Consider the following 25,872-nt stretch of genomic DNA (forward strand, 5'->3'; position numbering starts at 1 on the left):
TTCATTTTTCGCGCAAGCACATATTCAGTAGCTATGAATAAGCTTATACAATTTATTATATTATTAATTAATTAATTAATATTCTTATAATATTTAACGGCAATTGTAATCATATTTCATCTGAAATATGACAAAACTTGTCACGTTTACTACAAATTATTTCAATACCTTTCTCGTGCAAGCACATATTCAGTAGCTATGATTAATCTTATACAATTTATTTTATTATTAATTAATTAATTAATTATATTAATCCTTATACAATATTTTTGATGTGTTCTCATACTGAAAATATTCATTACTATTCCAGGTATAACCCGAGGTGGTTGGCGGTGGTTGGAGGTGGTCGGAGGTGAACGAGGAGGAGGACGAGGAGGAGGCGGGGTGGGTCGTGGGAGAGGACCTCTCCTCTCCTCAGAGGCGGGGAGGGGGAGGGGCAGGGAAGTGGGAGAGGTGGGCGGGGCGGGGGAAGGGATGGGAAGGGAAGGGGCGGGGTCGGGAGGGCGGCGGTGCGGGGGGAGGGAGGGAGGGAGGGCGGGCGGGTGGGAGGGAGGGAGGGAGGGAGGGAGGGAGGGAGGGCGCAGCAGGGAGGGGGTGTACTGCTCTATTGACTCTAACGGGCTCGCATCGACATCCGTTCTCCACTCTCTCCCTCCCACCTGCCCTCCCTCCCTCCCTCCCCCCCCCCCCCCCCCCCCCCCCCCCCGCACCGCCGCCCTCCCGACCCCACCCCTTCCCTTCCCGTCCCTTCCCCCTCCCCGCCCACCTCTCCCACTTCCCTGCCCCTCCCCCTCCCCTCCTCTGAGGAGAGGAGAGGTCCTCTCCCACGACCCACCCCGCCTCCTCCTCGTCCTCCTCCTCGTTCACCTCCGACCACCTCCAACCACCGCCAACCACCTCGGGTTATACCTGGAATAGTAATGAATATTTTCAGTATGAGAACACATCAAAAATATTGTATAAGGATTAATATAATTAATTAATTAATTAATAATAAAATAAATTGTATAAGATTAATCATAGCTACTGAATATGTGCTTGCACGAGAAAGGTATTGAAATAATTTGTAGTAAACGTGACAAGTTTTGTCATATTTCAGATGAAATATGATTACAATTGCCGTTAAATATTATAAGAATATTAATTAATTAATTAATAATATAATAAATTGTATAAGCTTATTCATAGCTACTGAATATGTGCTTGCGCGAAAAATGAATTGAAATAATTTTATGTAACCATGACTAGTTTGAAATGTTTTAGATAAAATATAATTACAATTGCCATCAAATATTATAAAAGTGTTTTACTCACCGAGCACAAATCCTCGTCCTCCCCGTCCTCCTCCTCGTCCAACTCCCAACACCTTCAACCACCGCCAACCACCTCGGGTTATACCTGGAATAGTAATGAATATTTTCAGTATGAGAACAAATCAAAAATAATGTGTAAGGTTTGATATAATTTTTTTAACGACATATTTTACCAGAAAGATTATGAAAAGATTGTAAAGTTATAGAAATTTTATTAGCGCACCGACAGCTACTGAATTTGGGCGTGCGCGAAAAACGAATTGAAATAATTTATTGTAAACATGAACCAGGAACCACGGAGCGCTTATCCCGGAAGTCGAGAAATTTTATTAGCGGACTGACAGCTACTGAATATGGGCTTGCGCGAAAAACGAATTGAAATAATTTATTGTAAACATGAACCAGGAACCACGGAGCGCTTATCCTGGAAGTCGAGAAATTTTATTAGCGGACTGACAGCTACTGAATTTCAGCTTGCGCGAAAAACGAATTGAAATAATTTATTGTAAACATGAACCAGGAACCACGGAGCGCTTATCCTGGAAGTCGAGAAATTTTATTAGCGGACTGACAGCTACTGAATTTCAGTTTGCGCGAAAAACGAATTGAAATAATTTATTGTAAACATGAACCAGGAACCACGGAGCGGTTATCCTGGAAGTCGAGAAATTTTATTAGCGGACTGACAGCTACGGAATTTCAGCTTGCGCGAAAAACGAATTGAAATAATTTATTGTAAACATGAACCAGGAACCACGGAGCGCTTATCCTGGAAGTCGAGAAATTTTATTAGCGGACTGACAGCTAATGAATTTCAGCTTGCGCAAAAAACGAATTGAAATAATTTATTGTAAACATGAACCAGGAACCACGGAGCGCTTACCCTGGAAGTCGAGAAATTTTATTAGCGGACTGACAGCTACTGAATTTCAGCTTGCGCGAAAAACGAATTGAAATAATTTATTGTAAACATGAACCAGGAACCACGGAGCGCTTATCCTGGAAGTCGAGAAATTTTATTAGCGGACTGACAGCTACGGAATTTCAGCTTGCGCGAAAAACGAATTGAAATAATTTATTGTAAACATGAACCAGGAACCACGGAGCGCTTATCCTGGAAGTCGAGAAATTTTATTAGCGGACTGACAGCTGATGAATTTCAGCTTGCGCGAAAAACGAATTGAAATAATTTATTGTAAACATGAACCAGGAACCACGGAGCGCTTACCCTGGAAGTCGAGAAATTTTATTAGCGGACTGACAGCTACTGAATTTCAGCTTGCGCGAAAAACGAATTGAAATAATTTATTGTAAACATGAACCATGAACCACGGAGCGCTTATCCTGGAAGTCGAGTTTCACCGCGTAGCGGACCCGAAGCGCGGGATCCGAGAGGTTGAGAACCCGGTACTCGAAATACGTAGCGGACCCGAAGCGCGGGATCCGGGAGGTTGAGAACCCTGTACTCGAAGTTTGCGGAGCGCGACTCTCAACGTCCGCTCTACTGCGCGGTTGTTACCAGACTGAGGAACTCGGCTAGCCGATTTTAGATTGGTGACGTCACTTTCCGAACATCCGAAAATTCAAACTTTGGTTTCGAACTGTAATACTAGGTATGATGATGTATGATGTATGATGTATGATGTATGATGTACGATGTATGATGTATGATATATGATGATATGATATGATGTATAATGATTCTAGTGTTCACATTTCATACAAGAAATACACACCTTATCTGTCCTGCCGATTCCAGACTCAAGCGGCCAGGCCCTTCGATGGTCAGCCGTTGACTGAAGATATATCCTTTACTTAACGGGTCAGCCGATAACGCTGCCGTTCTGCGACAGTTGGATGATGAAAAATTTTGCTCGTATCTTTCAAATGTGTGTTAAAATACACTCGAAGTGTTAAGAAGCTTCGTTCTTTCTCTTACTATCACCTTTTCAGGTCTTTAAATCACTACGCAGCGTTAAATACTATCTCATATACGAAGCATCCATTTCATCTCGTTCAAAATTAGCGCATCCGTGATGTATTACAGTTACTCTGAATTTTTTTCCATCCGAATACTTTTCGAAAAACAATTTTGCTTCTCTACCCAACGTAGATACTTCACTCTCGACTAGCTAGAACAGCGTTTTGGTTATATGCCTACGAAAATTCAAGATTGAGAGAGCAAATGAAAAGTTGTTGAAATAATTATGAATACTAATGTTATGGAATACATCGAGCGCGCGTCGAATAGAATCCCATTTCGAAGTGAATAATTCTTCTCTTTTCATATAATAGCTAATCTAGTAATATAGGTAAATAGGATGGTTGGAGGTGTTCGGAAATGGTAGGACATTTCAAAAGTTAAGGCTGACACCCACTGCACCGCGGCGGACCGCGGCGCAGCTACCGTGAGATGCGCCCACTATAGTCGCGTGACCACCCGCCGATACTGTTTCTACGAAAAAGAGATATTTATCAATTATCTGATGACCACGATTTGTCTCAGTCGTCATGGGCACACAATAAATAATCATGCATATTTGCCACTACTTCTTGATTACTCATTATGGATGAAGAAGTGTTTAACACGAAATAAAATTACTAACAATTGTCCATCATAAATTCGATAAAAAGGAAAAAAGGATTAAAAATCAACCGACAATGCTCATCTTTCGCCAGAATTTTTGTTTCTACCTAAACTATTTCGGGTGTGGCTCGTTGGAAAATCGTACATTTTTTTATTTTGAAACACCCTATTATACATATAATATATGTATAGTAAAAATGAAATAAATTTTAGCTCAAAATATACTCTCTCATTTCTTATGCATAAAAATTAATACGCAAAATAAAAAACAGTCTTCATGAAATCAGCATCATACCCGAACAATGAGAAAAAAATAAATTTTTTACATAAAATAATCCGTTGATCATAACTTGTTGTTCTAAAACTCACATTTACTTAAATTTCTTTAAAAATGAAGTAATTACTTGCGTAACATTTATTTAATATCCGTAGGATTTATTTAAGATGTAAAAATGAATACATTTATTTTTCGCAAGAACAGCGGAGAGAATGAAAAGAATCCTTGTAAACCATAACCATTTACATCAAAGTAACGCAGGTTTCCCTATTTTTATACTTGGGATGAATTTCGGCATCGGTCGGGTGTTCACACTAGACGACGGCGATGCGCGGCGATGCGCGGCGCACCGCCGAAATATTCCCAACCTGGAACTCGCGAAAAATTGCCGCGGTCCGCCGCCGTCTAGTGTGAACACCTATATGGATAACTGTATGAGCGAAAATTTCGCCGCCGTCCGCCGCCGTCCGCCGCGGTCTAGTCGGCGTCAGCCTCAACACCACCTGGTACCCTCTACCACCTCGTCCTTCTTCACCTCTTACTCAGCCTTGTTCTCCGCATCGTATTTGTTCTCTTTGTTCTCCTCCGACCACCTCGAACCACTGCCAACCACCTCCAACGACCACAGCCAACTACCTTGGGTTATACCTTGAATACTAATAAATATTTCCAGTATTAGAACACATGTAAAATATTGTGTAAGGATTAATATAGTATTTTTATTGACACGTCTTACCAGTAAAATTATCAGAAATTTTTAAAAAATGATAGAAATTTCATTAGCGCATTGATAGCCACTGAATTTGGGCCTGTGCGAAAAATGAATTGAAATAATATATTTTAAACATGACAAGTTTGCAAAATTTCAGACGAATTGTAATTGCAATTGCTATTAAATATTATAAAAATGTTGTACTCACCGTGCACAAATCCTCGTCCTCTTCGTCCACCTTGTTCATCTCGCATTTCTCGTCCTCCTCCTCCTCGTGCCTTTCTTCGTCCATCTCGATGGTGAATGTGGTGGTCGTCGGAGGTGGACGCTTTTTTCAAATTACAGCATACTGAAAAGGTGACAAAAATTATCCAGCAAACCAATATGAATCCCACCAATACAAGCAATACCAAAATAAGACTCGTTAACCAAACCAAAATAAATGCCACGAACCTAACCACAACAAACCCCATCAACAAAACCAAAACCATCCCCGTCAACTGAACCAAAATAAACCCCACCAATCAACCCGAAATAAACCTCAGCCGGTAGTTGACTGTTGGGCAACTATCAATCTAGTACTTTCTATAACCATGGATAATACGCAGCGAAATTTCAGACTGGCAACACTGGTCGCAGCGTCTCCCTATATCGCTGATCTTGCTTCGCGGTTTCGTTCGGATATATAATATTCATTTTAGCCTTAATTCTGGGTAATATTGACAGTGAGGAGCCCGTTAGTATTTATTAATGAATGAAGTGTAACTCGTTTTATCAGTCTACTCTCAAATTCCGATCTTTTATTGTAAAAGTATCGCGATGGTCAGACGGAAAAGAGCGCCAAGGTAGTAGAGAGGTTATGAACCGGATTTAAAAAATTCAAACGTTCACGACGCCGTCACTAACCCGCGAATAAGGCTTGTCCACAATTACATTATAATTAATCTGTTTTTTACCACGTCACCGGTGTTATCATTGGCTTACCGTAATCTGCAATAAACCACATTTAGTTCGTCGTACGAGCTTGACAGCTCAAACCGTTTGTCAATCACAATGTCATGAATTTTTTGAAAGTGAAGTTAGTTACGTTATCGTAATGAAACATTAACGGAAAATTTGTCATTTTCCAATTTCAGAATCACTGTGATGAAATTAAATTTGAACTGTATGAGCTCGTTTTGCTTGATTATGGTTTACTGAATTTTATAGAATTCTCAACTTACGAAATAACGATTTTTTTTCAACATTCATCGTTACAATAATGTTACTAACTTCGACATGATTGAATTTTGAAATTATAAAAATTCTACGGTTATTAACTTGAATTCAAACACAGACCATCACTGTCGTCAGCTTCATCAGTATCGAGATCAAGCGCTACACCCTCAAAGGTGATCATCTATCTACATGGACCAATTATTTGTATGTGTTTCGATATTTCGGAAACTCTGCAACATCAAATGCTTATCATAATTTTTTCGTTTGCAGAAACATGTTAGCCCTACAAGAACGTTGGTGAATCTTCGCGCAAAAAGTGGCACTAAAGCGCTCCAAGAGATCAGATTCTTACAGAAGACGACAAAGCTACTGATTCCAAAGTTACCATTTGCTAGATTAGTTAGAGAAATTATGTTGGATTTGTTCCCTCGATTGGAAATTAACAGGTTCGTGTGTAAAAACTCATAACAACGAGCATGCGTATTATATGTAATAACTCTGATCGCATATGAATGATAAAAAATAAGTACCATCTACACTCTCACATTACACGAAATTATACTGCATATTTCGTTAAAATAAATGCATTCCGAATTCATAAAATGTTAGAATAGAAACTAATAATTACAATTTGTTTGGTTTTGCCTTCAGAAAAAAGTAACCCCAGGTTGGTATTACATTTCTAAAAATCAATCAACCTTGTAAATCGAATTAGCAAACTTTTAGAAAAATCAACTTCAGTGAAAGTTAGCTCCTATTAGTTACAGGAAAGTAATGTTTTTACATAATATTTTATAGAATACAAGCAAAAGCTCTCGAGGCACTTCAAGAGGCGTCAGAAATGTATTTGGTGCAATTTTTTGAAGACGCAATACTACTGTCACTCCATGCCAAACGTGTAACACTGTTTCCAACGGATATGCGATTAGTGAGAAGACTGAGGGGACGGCATGACATTGTAAACAGATGAATATAATTTTAATTCCATACGTACTTGACTGTAAATTGTACTTCACTTTCATCGAAAATAATTTAATTTTCGTGTACGTATTAACTGAACAAATGGTCACAGCCATGCTTAAATATATTTTAGAACTAATTTTCATAAAGTGTTTAAAACTCGGCGTTTTTTGAAATCGTTTATATTAAGGCTGTTACAAAATGATACATGTAATAGCTAGCTAGCTAAAAACTCACTGGAATATTAGATGATCCTTACACACACACACACACATATATATATATAAGGATCATCAAATATTAAGGATGTTACAAAATGATACATGTAATAGCCAGATAGCTAAAAACTTACTGGAATATTAGATGATCCTTACACAGATAATATATATAAGGATCATCAAATATTCCAGTAAGTTTTTGGACAGCATTAATGAATATTCTATTTCACTTTCATCTGTAGGTTGTTTCAGCAACTTACTAAATTCTAGTTTTTTTGTGTCACAGATGAATAGACATAACTGAAAACGAAATTGAACTAAACATCAAGTTCATTTTAAAGCGTATGATTATTCCTTTAAGATTCCAAAGTCTCGAAACTTTGAGATATATTATACAACGGTCTTAAGGAATATTTATTTTTATGTTATTATATATTATAATAAATCGTACTTCAAGCTGTGCAACACACACGCTGTCGTACAAATTTGTCAAAACAATAATATTGTAGTAGGTATCAATCACATGTAAACGTTGTACGTGATTCAAATTGAAGGAGACTTCATTCGAAAGATGTTGAACAATAATTGTATTTTTGCGAATAAAAATTTCTTTACGAGAAACATTGAAATATTTTTATTAAAATTCTTATTTCACTCTGTGAAACTTTGGTAAAATATACACTATATATGTTTCTAATCCAATGAATAACATCGTTTCGAAGCATTACAAAATACAATGCCTATAACCATACCATTCTGGTTTTCTTTAGGAAATAATATGTAATTTATACACTTGCATATAATAATAATAATAATAATAACAATTGAAATTAATTTTGTTACATACCAAAATAATGTAAATGATACAATCTAAATTAAAATATATTTCATAATCGGGTTAGCTGCAGTAAAAACAACCGTCGTTTATAGAATAGTCCATAATAATAATAATAATAATAATAATAATAATAATAATAGTGATAATAATAAAATAATAACATCAATAATAATAGTCTACTCAACTGCCTGCGAAATAAAAAGTATTACGAACAGTAATGTGAACTGTACAACAGATAATTAAAATCTAAAACATTATATATGTAATTATAATACGGTTCAGTTGGAGGAAATATAAAAAAATCAATATCTGAAAAACAGGTTACCATTATCTATGTTATCCTAGTTCACGGTAAAATAGTGCCGAAAGTCTTATCATAAATATTCGGCAAAAAACAAATTAATAGTTGCCATTAGGTATCTAAGAAGACACTTGTTTTGTTTCTGCTTTTTTTTTTTGTCGCAATTTTCATCTCAGGCACTATATTCATCATGTTAACATATACCCATATCATATCATTCCCTTTCACACTGCCATTCATCACATCGTCATAATATAATAATATACTGGAACAAAATCACACTGTGATTTACATACTTCTAATCATACTTTTCATTCTATGTATCGAGAATTAAATATACATTTATGTTTCTTTTCCTATTCGAATTACTAACTCGAATTACTGTCATAACTAAATTACGTTCAAAATCGCAAAATGTAGTTTAAACGGCAATAACAGTAGTGATATTAATATAATTAAGCATAATAGTAATAGTAATAATTAAATAACAAGTCAGTATTAACGCGTTATAAAATAAGAATTTATAAGCATTCTCCTTACTTTCGTATAAAGGACCGTACCTTATTGACACATTTGTCCATAAAGTTACGTTTCCTTTTAGGCTCAACACCGGTAGGCAGTGAGGATAGTGAGCCTTGGACTTTGTTCGGGGGTTTGTAATCGTTTGATGAAAAACTTTCAGCAGAGTCCAACCCCGCACCACAGCTCTTCGCCTTTGACAAGTTAGATTTTTCAGTACCGCTCATCAACAGTCTTTCTTTACCTGTCGACGACTCTGAGCTTACAGGTTCGGCAAGCGTTTCCTTTGTCTCAGATGCAGGTTCAGCTGTCGTCGATTCTAACAGGTCATCCATGCTCCTGGATCTGATTGTTGGTATTTGAGTTTTCAACAGGGAGCTTTTTTCATCGCTGGCTTCATCCGGAGACAAATTGTCCTGCAACAGCGATTCCTCAGCTTGCGGTTTCACCCTCAATCTCGGCACAGGCATGGGATTATTATGTATCGAAGGTCCAGATACACAGCCAATCATTGCTTCTCCACAGATGTCAGAATCTATTTTTTTATTGTTGCTAACAACTACAGATTCTACAACTCTGTTTTCTTCACCGTCCAAAGAAGATTCGGCGCTATTTTGGGAAATTCTGTCAACGGTTTCTACCGATTCAGCTGTATCTGAAAATCCGTCCAAACTTCTTGATCTGGGCCTACACTTTTCCTGGTTTTCTTCCATTCTTGCAGCCTCGGTAAAGGATTCTTCACCCTTCAACACTGATCCCAAACCATCCTCATCTAGCAGACCATCCAGACTCCTTGATCTTGGTCTTGGAACTGGTTCTGGGGCTGCTGGGACAGGGAGAATTCTCTGCTTTTCCTCTTGATCAAGCAGTTCCAGTGATCGAGATCTTGTCGATGGAGGGGGAGGATGTCTCGGGGGTCGACGAGGTATCGAACTTCCTCCCGGACGTGTATGAACAAATTTTAGACGTGGAGATGTCGGTGGAAGACCCATCAGCCAGCGAGATGGACTTGACGATTTCCGAAGCCTGTAATAGCAGTTGAAGAAGAAAAATTTAGGTAAACTTAGAAAATCGTTTTACAGCACTAATACAACATTAATAGTAAACAATAAACCATAATTAAGTAGATGAATGAAAAAGTGTCAAGCAAAAACAAGCATATCATAAGTACACCAAAACTGTAATCGTGTTTTGAAAACACAGATTAATGCAAAAATACCACTAAACAGAGCTGCAATGTAGAATAGTTCAAAAGTGAGGGTTGAAAAACATGGCCACTAAAAATTTAGGTAGCGAAAAACAATTTATGATTAAACCAACCTAATCATGTTAGTCTTGATGCAAAGTCTATTCCTGGGCTGCATGAAAGAAAGAAAAGACAATCATGTGGTTAGTAATCTTCCAACTTTGTTGTTAGCTGCCTCACATTCACTCATTAGCAAATATCCAAAACTTGTTATTCATACGCAAAGCGTTATTACGTTTTACTGTATTATTTCAAAAGAATATCACTCAAGAAGATTGTAATCAAGCCGTGTATTTGTTAGTTGTATCACCAGTATATTGCAGAAAGTAATTAGTAGATTCTGAAGCGAAATTAACGATTCCAAGACAGATACTATCGAGTCAAATGTGCGGGCGAGCTGATATTCGTATATAAATTGAAGTTGATTCTCACCTGTTGGGTATAGCTGTGGGGGGGCCATCTAGTCAATCTCTACCATTTATCGAGTCTTTGTCGCTTCCGCGACTTTCATTGCTGTGCATTCGCTGATAAGTGGGTTGTCGTATATTTGTGCTAGCCGGTGTGCTTGGCTGAGTAACATCTTTGGATGCCAAACTTCTTGGTATGCCACTAGAGAGGTCCGACCTCATAGGAATTTCACCGCGCATAAACCTGCGTTTGTCAAATTAGAATAGGAAAATTAGTGGAATGAAATGACCATCGCTTATGTTTGAGCAACTGCAATTGTAACTGTATACCTATTACCTATATAACAAACTATCGAATGGAGTTTCACATCACAGAAATATTACTAATAGACAATTATTATCGCACCTTTCTAGCTTGTCTACGCAAGCATCTTGGTAATCGTGTATCCAACGGACACCATTGAAGTGACATACTGCCCTCATATCTTCCGGAAGGTCTTCTGGCTCTGGCCATTGGAAATTATCTATTATGGGAATGATGTTGCAATGTGATCCTAGGGCTGCAACGATTTCCTGTTGAGAAGAAAAGCACATATTCGCTATTAATTATATGATCATCCGCAGTTGTCTGGAGTGTCTTATGGCTTCAATAATATGAGTTCAAAGGTTTCGTGAGATTTATTGAAATCTGAATAAGTATTTGGAACAAATATAGGAACGTAGCCAAACAAGAGTGCGCAAAAACAGTTCTCTATCAATGAATGGCCATAGGTCAATTATGCGAATAAAAAAATACGAAGAATTTATTGCAAGCTAGGAGGCTTTAGTTTTTTCACATGGAATCAATATACTGCAAAAGATACAAATAGGACATTTAAAATTAAATATGGCCCAATGGGAGTAATAAATTTTTCTGCCACCAAATGTCGCCACATTTCCGTTCCCAATAAATTTTACAAACTAGATATAATATTGACTATGATGACATTTGTAGATGCGGAAAAGGGCCAGATGTTATTGACCATATTTTTTGGCAATGCGAATTATATGAAAGTCAAGGAAATAATATGTTGAAAAAAAAAACGTAAAATTGAATTATATCAACCCTATTCCGTAGTTTCGTTTCTACAAGTATAGACCTTAACGTTTAAAAAAGAGTGAAATTATTACACGTTCTTGTTTACTCTATATTTACGAATTTTCATATACTTGATTTAGAGATAAGAGTATCTAATCATATAAATAAACTTAAAATTGTACTTCAATACGCGCCAATGTTGAGCGTTGTTGTACGGCAAAGTGGCCTATATAGTTGAAGCCAACAAAACAATACTGCTACTACTACTACTAGATTTTACAATTTTTCTTCGAAAAGAATGAACTTCGCCGTATCTATTTTGGAACTATATAAGTGGAATCTTGTAGTATCATCAATCAATGTTGAGTTTACTCACCCTGTGTACCCAGTCTTTGCATTCGGTATCCTGTATACATCGCTCCAAAGCGTTGGGTGTGAGAACAAGTAGGAAGTGTTTCGCCTGTCTGATACTTTGAAGAAGGTTATTGTCAAATTTCCCAGCCTCCAATCTCTCGACATCGATAAATACGGAGAATCCCCTGAGTTGCAGATGGACCTTGAGTAGACTGGCGAGTTGCGACCCGTTGGATCTTCTATAGCTGACAAAAACATCGAGAGATTTGTCTGGCGACTCGTCACCGGACGAATTGAATATTCCAAGATTATGTGGCTTGTTTTTGATCGCTTCGAGTATCATGAGCCTGTGAATGCTGTTAGCGATACCGCACTCGATCTGAAGCTGATCCTCGGACAAATTACCGATCGAGTCCTTGTCGACGCCGGCATTAAGCATCGCGTATGTATAAATCGAAAACTCTGGTCCAATGGATTCAAGGAAACTGTTCAAGTTCCCGGTGTCCCTGCTGCTGTAGTCGGCCATTTTTTTCAAATTTTGAAGCTCCCTGGTGAACCTCCTCCGCCTGATGCCGTTCGTCAATCCGATGTCCTCGATCAGATTCGACTCCGTAAGCTGTAGGAGGAGATCGCCGTCGACCCTGCTCTCGACGAAGTTCAGGGCATACTCGGCAAATCCGATCTGTTTCACCCACTCCCTGACGTCTTCGGTGGACCAAAGGGGAACCTGCTGGCTGAGCTTATGGGGAATCTCCTCACCGATGAGCCTCAGAGCCTGAACGGCGTATTTCGACGCAACGGCGTTAGGGCAGCTGGCGACTTTCTTGAGAGGTTCGATGGCCCCGATCTCGCGGAATATCTCGGTGTTACCCTGCTGCTTCTTGATCCCAGCCTCCATGCAGAAATGGAAGGCAGCAAGATTCCTGGCCTCCTCTCGTTTCGAGCTCAGAACCGGGACGAGTCGTTCGAGCCAGTTCTTGCTCTGCCCGTGAGCGTGGGCGAGATTCGACTTTGCAAATTCGTAGGGATTGTGCGACGTTACGAAGGGCTCGACGAGGTCCAGGGTTCCGGACTTGAGTACCGCAGCCTCGATCTCCTTGTTCGCAACGAGAACCGCGATGGCCAGACAGGCGTAGTACTTGATGTTATCGTCGGTGTGAAAGGCCAGTGGGAACAGCCACATCGGTACCTTCCTCTTGATCATGGCCTCCTGGTTCTCGGCGCCGCCGTAAAGCGAGAGGTTCGCCAAGGCCCCGGCACAGTGTCTGAGTGTCTCGACGTCGTTCTTTCGGCACTCGAAGAGCACGGCGTCGAGGCCGCCGAGCCTGATTACGTCGCTGCAGGTTCCCTCGCTGTGCTTGAAGAGGTGTTCCAGTATCCCGGTGCCTACCCTGGAGTGGTTAACCGAGTTCGCGTTCTTGGTGCATACGCATGCTACGTTGACGACCTTCTCGAGTCCATTCTCAACGACGTGAGCTCTGTTCTCGTTCGTTAAACATTGTTCCAACAGCCTCGCGGACGAGAACTGAAGCTCGATATCTTGGGCTATGCAATTTGACATGAGCATGTCGAGACCCCCCCGATTCCTCAGGGTGTTGCACAGCGTGTAGCCGAGGTCGTGACCGTGGGTAGGAACTGCCCATGCCTTCCGGATGATCTCGCTAACTCTGTTCAGTAGCAGCGGCGCGTTTGCGTTCTTTCCATCGCTGGCCTTCAGCCGCTGTACCAGAGTGTCCAAAAAGCCAGAGTACTTCGCTTTAGCCCGCTCAACGTCCTGAAGATTCGAATTTGATGAGAGCACGTCAAGGTCGTCCAGTGGCAAGGAAAGGAGCTCGTCTTCGGCGGGCCTCATGCCGTTGTTCATCAGCTGGTTAACCGCCGACGTGGCCGATGTGATCGACGCCTTTGAGCTGACCCCCTTCGACGCTATCGTTACGCTCGATTGCGAACTAGCCGCCATGTGCTTCTCGTGATTATATATACCCGTCGACGTCACCGTCTGTCTCTGCTGCTGAGCTGCCATTGCTTTCTGTAGGAAGAAAAAAAAAAACCAGTGAGCACAACACGCTGATATTATAGACGCGTAAACAAATTAATTCTACGGTCGTTTAATCGACAAATTACTAATTCAACGCTACCAAAAAGACATTATTTGTACAGATAACTGTATTATATAAATGAGATTTACGACGCCGAACTGGGAACTTTTGCGTCGATTACACGAGTCAGATTCAGGATTTAAATCAGAGTATCTACGAACAGGAAAAGTACAACGCACAACGATTTGAGAGTAGGTACTATATTGAATTTTTGTTACTCGGCCAAATATTTTTTCAAAGTATTCTCGCGGAGTGATACGTATAGTATATAAATAAACGCGTCCGAGATTTGAAACGCATTTACAATGTGCTTACACGTTTCCCGGTAGTTTGAGAATAAATTATTCGTATAATGCAGACCATTACAGCAATAACGATAATGATATTGAAAATACTCAGTCAAATAACAATATGCTAATATTTTAAAATCTTACCTTTTCCGAACTATACGAATCGCTCTGTACTTTCATCGTCGATGCGGACATGTTGTTGCTTTCTTGATGCGATAGATCACCAGCCTTAAGACTTCGTTGTTCCTGCGTAAAATGAATAAAAAGGAAACGAAATTAGATTAAAAAATTATTACGTTAATTTTCGGAATACGTGGGAAAAAAGTTGCTGAGCTGCTGCTTGAAACGAACGTTTCACAGTCACTCAATATTGACGCTCTGCTGAGCGATATCGCTGGCAGTTTTTTTTTTCCGCGCCTTGAATATGAAACGAAATAAGGAATAACAAAAATAAAACTGCAGATGTTTATAGCTCGGAAATATATTCACGAACTTACGTCGGCCGAGTGCTGAGTGCTAAGATTATAACGGCCGCAATGCGGATTTAAAAAAATTTTCATTTCTCTCATTTGGTACTTGTGGCAACGGTTTCATTTGAATTTCGAACGTCTCCTGTTTCGCGGGGTTAAATCGACGACATAAACGGAGGGTGAATTTGTCAGTGTTTAGTGAAAACAAAAATACAAAATGAAATAAAATATCAACGATTCGTAAGTGCGTGTATGTGAAAATTATTTCCGCAGTAACAATGACTGCCTGTAATTTCTGTATTAAGAAAAATCTATGAACAGTTTTAAATCGTTAGTTCAGGAACTGGAGAATAAAAATGTATAGAAAAAAATTACTCGACAAGCATTAAGTTGTGCAAAAAGCAGAATAAAAAAAAAAAGTTTGAACACTATTATAGAATTGTATACAGACGTTTACGAAAGATCGGTGAGAGTTCAATCAATAATATTGCAAATTGTTAAGGTCGGTAAATAATCAACACCGACACAATTAATTTTTGCCCATGAAATTACAACGTATCAATGAGATAAGGAGAAAGAGAGAGAGAGAGAGAGAGAGAGACGATACACTTCCGCACTAGATTCTGTATATCCTTTAAAAACACTCGTGTGATTAAGCGATCGAACCGAAAATTTCTTTACGCGGCTTGCATGAAGGATGGAAAAATGACAGACGCGTGCGACTCGATGCGAGCAACTAAACGTTCTGGCAGAAAATATCTGCAAGACCGAAACTTTTCCGCGCATGTTGAGAGGCACTCATCATGGCTTATGATGACGTATGCTACGCTAAATATACCTACGAAATAGTGACGTGTCGTCGATTGCCGCGTGTTTCGTATTCAAGGCATTATAATATATACGTGTATACATACCATATACATTATTTTTATGCAAACAAGTTATTTTTCACAACAATCACGTAGTGAATAATTTCATCTCGAAAGCAAAGATCGAGAATCTTCCGTACACGAAGCGTGCGCCGTAATCGATCGATCCGTGGATAAAAAAAATCCTGAATTTCTTATGTCTGAAAACATTCGCACGACATACGATACGCGGGAGGAATAGACGGTTATGGTACCATTGATCCATTAAAAAATCTAAATATCATTCCGCCATTTTGAAAAGCAAGTTGATTTAAAATATATGTCGGTAATCGTCATTGCTTCTTCGGATTCAAACTCGAAGCTGGTAACGCAAGCTTCTGGTAGACGTGCACCTGGTTCGATCTATCGAACATGTGCCAAAAGCCAATCTTGTCAAAGGATGTAAGACGTATATATAGAACTTGGGAAAATTTTACGCGGAAAGTGTTATTTTCGAGGGTCTCGTTTAATCCAGATTTCTCGATGTATCAAGTATCGCAGTTTTATGATTCCCAGACTTTTTCGGAGTTTCAGCGAACGCTAATTTTTCGTCAGTTTTGCAGGATCTCTTTTGCAGGGATTATGAATTTCTCATTGACCAATTTTCAACATATTATTCCCACAAAACTAACCTGATAATATTTTCAATTGTGAGCACAGAGAAGAGTTAGAATTTCGTAGAGAGAAGAGTGAAATTTTCGCATGCTGATCTCAGCGTTTGATTCTAACTGTGTAAAATGATACGCTACCAGAACAGTAATCGAAAAATATGTAACAATAATATGAAATTTAATTGTAACTGATTTCGATTTACATCCGTATATACAGATGTATAATGGAAACACAGAATTGCTTTTAAAAGAAAATCAAACCGTCTTTAAATTCTGAATAATATTTATACCTATACATAAGACTTACAGAAAGAGGTTGAGAAAATTTTTGCCGACGCAAAATACCACGATTCACTGGCCAAGGCGCACTCATGTCGTAAATTTGAATAAACTCCGCGGTTTATAAGTATTTACTGCAAGATAGCACGGTGGAAAAATCAGCACAGGAAGGATTGAAGGAAAATCACGATATAAAACTCAATAATCATTTAACATTCCAATCAGATCGCGGAAAGGAAATTCGTATTCACACATTATAAATCTCCGTAAAGAAGGAAGTTGATAAAATTTGTTACCACTACTATCACTCTTAAACCGCAAACACTCGCGTTTTCCAGTTTCGATGAAATCTCTTCGTACTTGCTCAGTGTTATAAACGCAGAATAAGTTAAATTGAATTTTTTAGGATTCTATAATGTATATTATGCATATTTATATTCCCTACAAATGTGATTACAGTTCTACTTCAAAAAGAAAAGCAAAGAATAGAATGTGATTAGATCAAAAAGACGAAATGTCTCTTCGTTAAAATTTACGGTAAAATGAAAAATAAAAACGAAACTTTATAGTTGGTTAGAATTTGAAAAAACTATGACGAAATAGGTACGAGTAATAAAATATGGAGAAAGATGGAGCGGAGGTAAGAAATATTATCGGTAAATGAAAAAAAAATCTTCCGTATTTATTCTAGATCCACGTGTCGATGTAAGATAAATTTTTCCTTTTCTATCGCGACGCGAAAACGGAGTTACGAAAGCTCGCAATCGTCGATCACTCTGTTCTGGCGAGTCTAGCCGCGACGCCTGGCGTCGGATGTTTAATTTCGGCGTACATGTTGCGTGTTATAACCCTAGCTAGAAGAACAGCGGAAGCTCTGCAGAGCAAAGAAAGACAGGATAGACGTCCACGTGACCATCGAACCGTCTGCCAATAACAACAAAGCGTATCTCTATACAAATTTCCCGCCATGAATGCTGCCCGCGTGGGCGTCGTGACGCCGATCGTCGGCACAGGTGGGCCAACAACCGCGTACGGATTTGGGCTGAAAAACGAAATAGCGATGAACTTTGAAAAGTGGAAATGAGCAGGGATAAAGGAAGAGAGGGAAAGAGAGAAAGAGAGAAAGTTCAAAGAAAACTGCTGGAAATTACAGGGGCGTAACAAAAATTGTGGCGATATTTTTCAGCGAATGATTAATGAGTCTCCTAGGAAATCACATTGATCTTGATTCTTGACCCGAGGCCTTGAATCGCCGGAGCACGGTTACTAATATTGCACCAATTGGCAACGAACCCAAAATTATTCTATTTCCGTCATTTCTCAGTCACGTGGGATGTACACGACAAACGTTACGTATTCACGGTTCACCGAATTTCGAGACTTGCTTGCTTCGCGTTTTTAGACAGCGTGATAGCAGCGCCAAAAAATTTTCAAATTTGTCATCTAAAAACGAGTTCCGTAATTTTTTGACATCCTTTTTTCATACGTTCTGCGTCATCCGCGTACACGATGAATTTTTGTATTGAATTTATCAATCGAAATTTACTCGTATTTAACGAGATCCGTACTTCTTTGTTCACTCCATCGGTTTCTATTTGTTTTTTAAATTTATTTAATTGAGGGATAAATATGCGGAGTCGGTAGAAAATATAAAAAATAATATTAAAATAGTAAAAACAAGCATGCAGAGACGTTAATTTTCCTCACGAGTGATTTACGAGAAGTAATAGAATAATGAAGTCCGCCGTTGATTTCATTCTTTTTTTTTCACTTCTCTTTTTCCATAACATGAAAATATTATGACTCGGGTATGCCACGCAAAATAAACGCGGTTGGTTGAAGTCAATTTTAATCGATTAATTAAAATAGAATATACCGACATCTGCGTGTATCCGTATGCAGATAATTTACGAGCCCCCCTAGAAAAAGTATTACGTTTGTATACAGTGCAACATCATCATTGTGTGTTTATAAGTTAGGCTGTATATCACTTTCAGAAATTTATAATTATTGCTTCTACAGGTCCACCAAGTTACACAGACACGATATCACAATGTTATTAATTCTGGTCTTTAATGACTTCTAAATATTTCTTCGATACGTTATTAAGATCATTTCAAACAAATGATACAATTGTTGTCAAGTCTTTCAAATTCAAATGAAAAACACGTGAAATCTTCACTTTCTATCGAATACATGAAATATCTACATTTTTATCAAACACCATTTTTCCTAGCTATATTTACGTTAGTTTAAGGTCGCGAGGTACCTGAATTCGAAATATCTTTCGTTTACTAATATATTCAAGCTAACTTTCACGTGCATATTTCTGTTCTGAAAATAAAGCTTCTCCCCAAAATTGAAGCAATTCGAAGCATCATTCACCGAGTTATCACGGATAACGTTTCTAAATATGGGAAAAACTGGAGCGAAGAATTTTTCGGGCACGACAGATTGGCGATAATTACAAAGAGTGCATTTGCTTTTGATTTTAAATCTTCTACACTCTCATATCAGCACTTTGCATAATTTTCGACATGTCCTATCCCTCGGAATGATTCCTACTTTGCCTAATTTCGATCACTTATTACATACCCCAGGCTTACATCGACTGTTGAAAATCGTAAGAATTTTCCGACGAGCTTGTAGAAAGTTACACTTTTCACACGAGGTAAATAAAGCCGTTGTATCAAATTCCCGGGGTCTGAGTGACGGGAAAAAACCCCGTGTGAGCCTCACGAGTTTGAGACTCATCGCACACTGACTGACTTACAAAGCAACCTTGCATCGATCGATCCGATACTCTCTTTGCAGACGGCATTTCTCGACTGTAATAGAAACGGGAGAACCTATCGACCTGGGGCAGCGACGTCGACGGCGACGGCGTCGTCCTGACGGTGAATCACGCAATCCTGCGCTGCCAGCTCCTGTTATCCTGATACTCCAGAATGTCTGACTAATTGTAAGCGGAGAGCTCGTCCTATTGGATCGGTAGTCCGGTCCGGGTGGTAATAAGATTTTTAATTTTTACTTGGGTCGGGGGTAAAAATGTAGGAGGATTGGAAAATAGAAGGGACATCGTTATCAAATTGTTAAAAGCGCGAATATCCATTTCATAGAGAATATTCAAAGTCAAAGTATAGATAGAAAGGTTTCTATATTTTCGTTTTTTCTGCTCTTACTTACAATTAGCTACATTTTAAATTTTCGACACTCCGACTTTCCATATTTTGAAATTTTGTAAAACACACAGCTCCGTCTTTGAAAATTTGATAATGTAACCTTTTTATTTTTCAAATTTCCTACATTTGTACTCCCCAAGTCCCGTCATTTCAAGCTCTGAGAATAAGGGAGAATGTCAATTTCTTTTTTACTCTTCCACTTGTATTTTCAAAATCCTAACAGTTTTTCACAGTTTTATACATTTCTTTACACGAAGAAAAGTGAGGGAAATTTCTTGTTCATTCAAAGACTGCGGGAGCGGTAATTTGATTAAAGAATTAAGGAATATTGAAATTTACAAAAATATCTAGCGAAAATTTGAATCAAAAAATTGAAAAGCTATGTTTTCAAAATGGAACTGCAACAATTTTGCAATACGAATAAAAAAAAAAAAAAAGGTTGCATAATTTTTTTAAAACACTTTCCGAGCTAAGAAATTCGCGAGAAAGATGCGAAACTCAACCCAATTCTTACCTACTGTTTCACATTAACCGATTTGTCAGAACTCGAGAAACCCGATACTGGCGTTGAAACTTTGGATAAAATCAATTTTCAATTTTTGAATTACCGTTTTTGAGCAATAAATTATGATCCAGTTTAAATTTCATTCCGTACCAGGAGTACATCATTTTCAAGGACTAAATGGAAGAGCGGCTTATATATGTAATATTGTATATATGTGCATGTGTATCCACGCACAGAGGTATATCTATATGAATGACTAGGGATATTATGTAAGCTACTACATACAAGAGTATCGACCGGCTTGGTGTTACACGAGGAAATGTACACACACATACATGTAGGTTAAATACAGAGGACGAGGTATAAATGTATGAATTTATTTCGTGGAATGTTTACCTTGAAAAATAAACACACCGAGAGACACACTCAAACTTATTAAGTGCGTCAATACGTTAGCATAAAATAACATTGTCGCATTAGCATGTAAAACCATCCCGTTCGTCCAAAGATTTTTGATGTACGTACGTAGATATGTATATGTTTTTGTATACATCGAGCATATTTTACGCGTTTTTTCGTGCGTGGACCAAGTACCCGTTTCTATGACGGTCAAGTGAGCCTGCGAATGCGCGTGCGTGGAGTGATGAAAAGACGACTTTCAACTCATAGGAGTCAAAAGTGGTCTTTTCTGTACTGCGCGCATGCGCTGTGGCAAACAAATCTAATATTACGAGACCCTAACCTCAATTTCGTGCTTTCCGTAAAGAAATCGTCAATGCTTGTGCTTATGCGTACATATATGTATATTTATTTGTAATCCGCTAATGTAAATTTCACATTCCTAAACTTGGCGAAAAGTATATTATAATATATAGAGTAAACAAACAACGCGGACGACACAATTGTGTGCCGGGCTAATTTTAAATTATGGTGAACTATAGTCTGAAGGACTGGTGCAAAGAAAGTTAATCAGTTCGCGTGACGGAATAATAGAAGAGGGAAGGGCGAGAGGGTGAAAACGCGACTGTGATATAAATCTCTGTCCACTGGTGGGCTAAATCTACGGAGGGAAAAAATCGTTCGTTGAAAGGATTGGTCTCTCATACTTCAGGGATACGTGATTATGAACCGCATGTTACCTTTTCCAATTTTCATTATCCTCCCCAACTTTCCATATCTTCATCATTTATTATCGTTACGCTGACGGTAATTCGTCCAATTTCTACAAATTTATTCAGCGAGATTCAATTCCGAACAAAGTAAAATCTGTCCAATATTTTTATCATCGCGATGTTTCAAGAGTTAACGTTAATACTGTTTTTATTCCGTTAAAATTTCACAGAGGGATGAGATTTTGCGGGATGAGAGAGAAAAAACACCAGAGGGTGAATGAAAGTGTGAGAAAATATAAATACAAAACAAAGCAACGAAAGAAAGGGAAAAATTCACCAATCACGTTGAGAAGCACGCGAGTTGATGTGGGTGGTACCAGTAAATGAAAATTTGACAGGTATTCTACATGCCGGGAGTATTTTTTGGCACGAATTCAACTATCCATCCGAGAATGAGTCACTGTGTATCGTATTATAACATTATTACACGTTATACATACAACAAATCAGCGAAAAATTAACCGCATGTTAAAAATCTACGTGTACACATATAAACGAATACATGTATGTCGTATAGGCTGTACGTTTTCTATAACAAATGGCATGCTGTATAATAACAATAGTCTACCTCTACTTACGCGATAGGAAAACCACCTACTCAGTATGTTATATTTCAGGATTTACGCAGAACCGAAAAATCCGGATTTAAAAAATTCTGAATCAGCGAGTAGCAGTTTGTCATTAAGGCGAATTTAGATTGTTGATAAAATATTGCAGCGAAAATATTTACAATTGGATGAAAATGAAGGGGGCGCAATCGAACGGTAGAGCAGAGAGTAAAAAATAGTATCCAAATATGTCGTTCTCCACGAAATTCCTTAGCATTTTCACTTCATTGACTTTGATTCATTAATTTTATAAATAAAATATTCAAAGCAACCAAATAGAAATAACAATATTGCACTCACCCTCGCCGAGGCGACGCTTTTCTCCGCCGAGACGCCATCAAGCTCGACTCTCGCCCTGGCGACTGTAGCTGCGCTTTGCTCCTTGTAAGAAACGTCACCAGCTTGAAGTGCCCTCATCTCAGCGCTATTTTCTGTAGCTTTTTCCGCGCTGAAACCGTCGGTCACGACCTGTCGTAAAAGGAAATTAGGAATTAACAAAGGATACCATCAATTTTACGAACCCAAAATCCACTCAACAGTTTATTGGAATGGATAGACGAGCACGCTATGTTGACATTACGTCGAAACGTCTTCCCTATTGGACGGGAAAAATTGAAGGTCACTGGTACAGTTTCTGACCATTCGATGGTTTAATGAATGTAGAAATTCAATTTCCGAACAATTTAAAACAATTTTAATGACCTAAGAACCGAGAAAAGTTGTTCTAAAACCGTTACAACTAAGATCGTATCACTTGTCGGAACGAATGAAATTCGAACGGATCAGAAATTTGAACAACAAACTTGATGTGCTTTTTCAGAAAAAGGTTGTGAAGAGGAAAAGGCTGCGAGGAGACTCGATATCTTAATTACCTTCGTTTTTGAGGCGCTGGTCATCTTCTTCTGCTCGAATTTCATGGTCTCCGGACCGGCTGGAATGATGGACATGCTGGTCATGGTGGGCATGTTGGACATGCCCATGGGCTGGTTCATGTTGTGAAGATTACCCAACGAGTTGAGAGAGTTTAGCTGCTGGGAGGGCGAGCCACCTGTCAAAGTGACCGTGCCTGTGACTGGAGGCGGCGTGTCCGGATCCGGAAACGTGACCAGAGGCTCAGAGAGGTTTTCATCGGTGCCACTGCCGTCTCTGTGAATCAGAAAAGGGTGATAAGTTGGTATCACTGTAGGCAACAATGCGGCGTGAATTTTTAAATACTACAATTTGGTGTAAATCTAATCCAATCTGATGTCAAGATTTGGAATTGACCACAAATGGTGTTCAATAGTTGTCCACATCAGCCAATTTTGGTCAATCTCAACACCGTCATTTTTTACAGCGTAGGTGGTGGATGAACGGATGACGAATGGATGATACTTTATCACGAGTAACGAAAAGTGGTTATCTGGTAATGGTTAACTTTAGGATTGTCCCTTGAACTTAGTACGAACTGTAATCATACCGATATTTCGAAAACTCGACTCGTTCAGAGTGTACGCATCAATCTAGAAGGATTCAATGAATTGGTCGAATATCATGGGATACCTTCATACCTTCATATGTATTCTCAAAAAGGTATACCCAGGTTTCATTCACTATTGATAAATTCGGCACCAACTTGAGTTTCTTGAGAGAAGAATGCTTGGGTTAAGCCTAACCCGAACTTAGCGTAATAATTTATGCAGATGACACTCGACTGACCTGTCCACGAGGTTTTCCATGCTGCTTCGAAGTCGTTGAGAGAAGTTCGATGACATGTTTTTCATCTCTGTGATGCCGCGTTTGAGCTCGTTCAGTCCGTCCTTAACTTTGACGTTGCTGGCATTCGACATCTCCCTCGACGAGGAGGAAGTGAGGATCCTCTGCGAGGTCTGCTGAGCAACTCTGCTCGACGTGCTCGTCTGACTCTGGTTCGTGAGCATCTAGTGTGGGCCAAGAAGAGAGAGGGTATATTAGAACTTAGGGCATGAGTCACGTCCCACTGGTCGAATACACGTCACGCCGTTTTAGCGTTGTCCTCGAATTTTGGAAGATGTCCAATAAACGAACGGTGAAAACATTTCGGTATAAATTGTCCAATCGGTTTCAAGATTCGCGGGAAAGTCGCTACGCTATCTGACCGTTGAGTCTGCACCTTCTTATAGGAATAAACGTGTGTTTCAATTTTTTAACGCTCAAATTGCTCTCGCCGCTCATGCAGAGATTCGTCGAGAGGCCGTTTCAAGGCTTTGGACTTTTCGGTGTATACGTGTAACGTGTAAGTACGTACACCTTTATACGGAACTGAATTGTGGGCGGGAAATTCTACGCACCGCGATTATTATACATATATTTATCGTTGCGCAATTGTTACATAGTCTTGAATTATTTATAGGCACGATTTTACCTGTGTTTAATTTTACTCGTTATAATTATAAGAGGAAAACTGTAGGATCATCAGAAACTGTCTTTTCTCGTAAGCCGGATCTTCGTGAAATTCAAATTCCTTCCATAAATACCACATCGTTTACCAACAATATTATGTACTTCGTTTTCGCAAAGTTTCTGCAAATTGCAACCAGGAGTTATACTCGTTTCAATTCATAGAAGCTCTATTATTCAGTGATAAAAAGTGCTTTGCAATTATTTTATTACATAACGAGCACGTGAATTTTTCTCTACAATTTCGTTTACTTTTCAAAGAGTCAATCCCTACACGAATGCAAAAGATTCGTTTTTGTCCTGAAATCAAATTCGAATCAAAAACCGAGCACTTTTTTTTTTTTCTTTTTATTCTTTCCATCATTGACCGACGTCAAACGGGATCTTATGAATGAAAATCCGACCATTTATATCGCTAGGTTTTAAAAAGCCGATCATAATAACAAAGATTAAGCAAAATTTGTAAATAAAAGCATGAAATGAAAAACACGCACAGACGGATAATCAAACTAGTCGGAAGGTGTTAAGTGTGCAGATCCAAAAATACTGGACGTTTCATCCGAGGCTAGGCGCCAGTAATGCGGACTTCATCATGAGGGTGTCAGGGAAATTCGGTGTACAAGCGATATTTTGATTTTGAGAATTCCCTGCGGTGACGTTTGTTTATTTTTGGATGCTCTGTCACGTTATAACGGAACGCACGTGGAGGAGTTGAAAACGCGTGCGATGAGAGAAACAAAATATATCAACGATCTTCTTTTTCGTAGGCACTGGATTTGGTAGTTTTTTTTATTTTTTGGACTTTTGGAGGATTGGAAATATTGATTTAAAATTCAAGACAGGAGGAATAGGAATTCGACGAGTAGGAAAAATTTGATGTGAACATCACTTCCTCGTGTATACATTATGTATATATACATGATGTAACGCTTTAACGTTAGTTCTAAAAGTCGCGTCCTACCGCAAGGTTGAATCACTTTCGAAAGAAGTAAGTCGTAGTTTACTGTTTGAACTTCAAGGTGAATTTTAAATACGACGATCTTCATTCAAAGAAGAATTATATGCACAACGAAAAAGCAATTAGTCAAAATTTATTGTCGAGTTAAACAGATCATTTATCACCATTGAATGATCCGCTGTATTCTCATCTGTAAAATTCCAGTCCCTCGTGTTTAAATCAATTTCAGTACAATGCAGTTACGTAACGCGTTGTTTCAGGTAAAATTACAACCGAATATTCGAATAGAAGCAAAACGATCCGCTTCGTCGATTGTATAATTTTGAGAATGGAGCAAAAGTGAG

At 38.8% G+C, this 25,872-nt stretch overlaps 2 protein-coding genes and 1 long non-coding RNA gene across 14 annotated transcripts in view; 1 reads left to right on the forward strand and 2 right to left on the reverse strand.

Moving 5' to 3' along the window:
* Positions 1 to 4,674: 4,674 nt before the first annotated feature.
* LOC124183801 lies at positions 4,675 to 5,524 on the reverse strand. Its single transcript, XR_006871050.1, has 3 exons — positions 5,343 to 5,524; positions 5,098 to 5,238; positions 4,675 to 4,833 (listed from the first exon to the last, which is right to left on the reverse strand). It is a non-coding gene; the product is annotated as an uncharacterized LOC124183801 (long non-coding RNA).
* An 83-nt stretch (positions 5,525 to 5,607) lies between these two features.
* LOC124183799 (histone H3.3-like) lies at positions 5,608 to 7,398 on the forward strand. Of its 3 annotated transcripts, none has more exons than XM_046572807.1 (4): positions 5,608 to 5,734; positions 6,226 to 6,280; positions 6,378 to 6,553; positions 6,906 to 7,398. In XM_046572807.1, the coding sequence occupies exons 1-4, from the start codon at positions 5,709 to 5,711 to the stop codon at positions 7,075 to 7,077; spliced, it is 429 nt and encodes a 142-aa protein (XP_046428763.1). In that variant the 5' UTR covers positions 5,608 to 5,708; the 3' UTR covers positions 7,078 to 7,398. The 3 variants fall into 3 exon arrangements, with proteins under 3 accessions (XP_046428763.1, XP_046428762.1, XP_046428764.1); XM_046572806.1 differs by having other exon boundaries at positions 5,623 to 5,734; positions 6,243 to 6,280; XM_046572808.1 differs by lacking the exon at positions 5,608 to 5,734 and having other exon boundaries at positions 5,745 to 6,311.
* A 173-nt stretch (positions 7,399 to 7,571) lies between these two features.
* The window catches only part of LOC124183794 (NAD(+) hydrolase sarm1), a 183,075-nt gene continuing 164,774 nt past the window's right edge, over positions 7,572 to 25,872 (reverse strand). For 9 of the 10 annotated variants that reach the window (XM_046572791.1, XM_046572796.1, XM_046572795.1 and 6 more), the window contains 8 exons: positions 23,851 to 24,071; positions 23,025 to 23,298; positions 22,453 to 22,620; positions 14,562 to 14,663; positions 12,051 to 14,057; positions 11,003 to 11,169; positions 10,622 to 10,840; positions 7,572 to 9,969 (listed from right to left, as the gene is read on the reverse strand). In XM_046572791.1, the coding sequence (XP_046428747.1) occupies positions 10,654 to 10,840; positions 11,003 to 11,169; positions 12,051 to 14,057; positions 14,562 to 14,663; positions 22,453 to 22,620; positions 23,025 to 23,298; positions 23,851 to 24,071 (3,126 nt within the window). In that variant the 3' untranslated portion in view covers positions 7,572 to 9,969; positions 10,622 to 10,653. Of the gene's footprint in view, positions 9,970 to 10,263; positions 10,302 to 10,621; positions 10,841 to 11,002; positions 11,170 to 12,050; positions 14,058 to 14,561; positions 14,664 to 22,452; positions 22,621 to 23,024; positions 23,299 to 23,850; positions 24,072 to 25,872 lie in introns of all 10 variants that reach the window. The other variant, XR_006871049.1, reaches the window with a different exon arrangement.

The sequence above is a fragment of the Neodiprion fabricii genome, chromosome 5, assembly GCF_021155785.1.
Source record: "Neodiprion fabricii isolate iyNeoFabr1 chromosome 5, iyNeoFabr1.1, whole genome shotgun sequence".
NCBI classification, from domain to species: domain Eukaryota; kingdom Metazoa; phylum Arthropoda; class Insecta; order Hymenoptera; family Diprionidae; genus Neodiprion; species Neodiprion fabricii.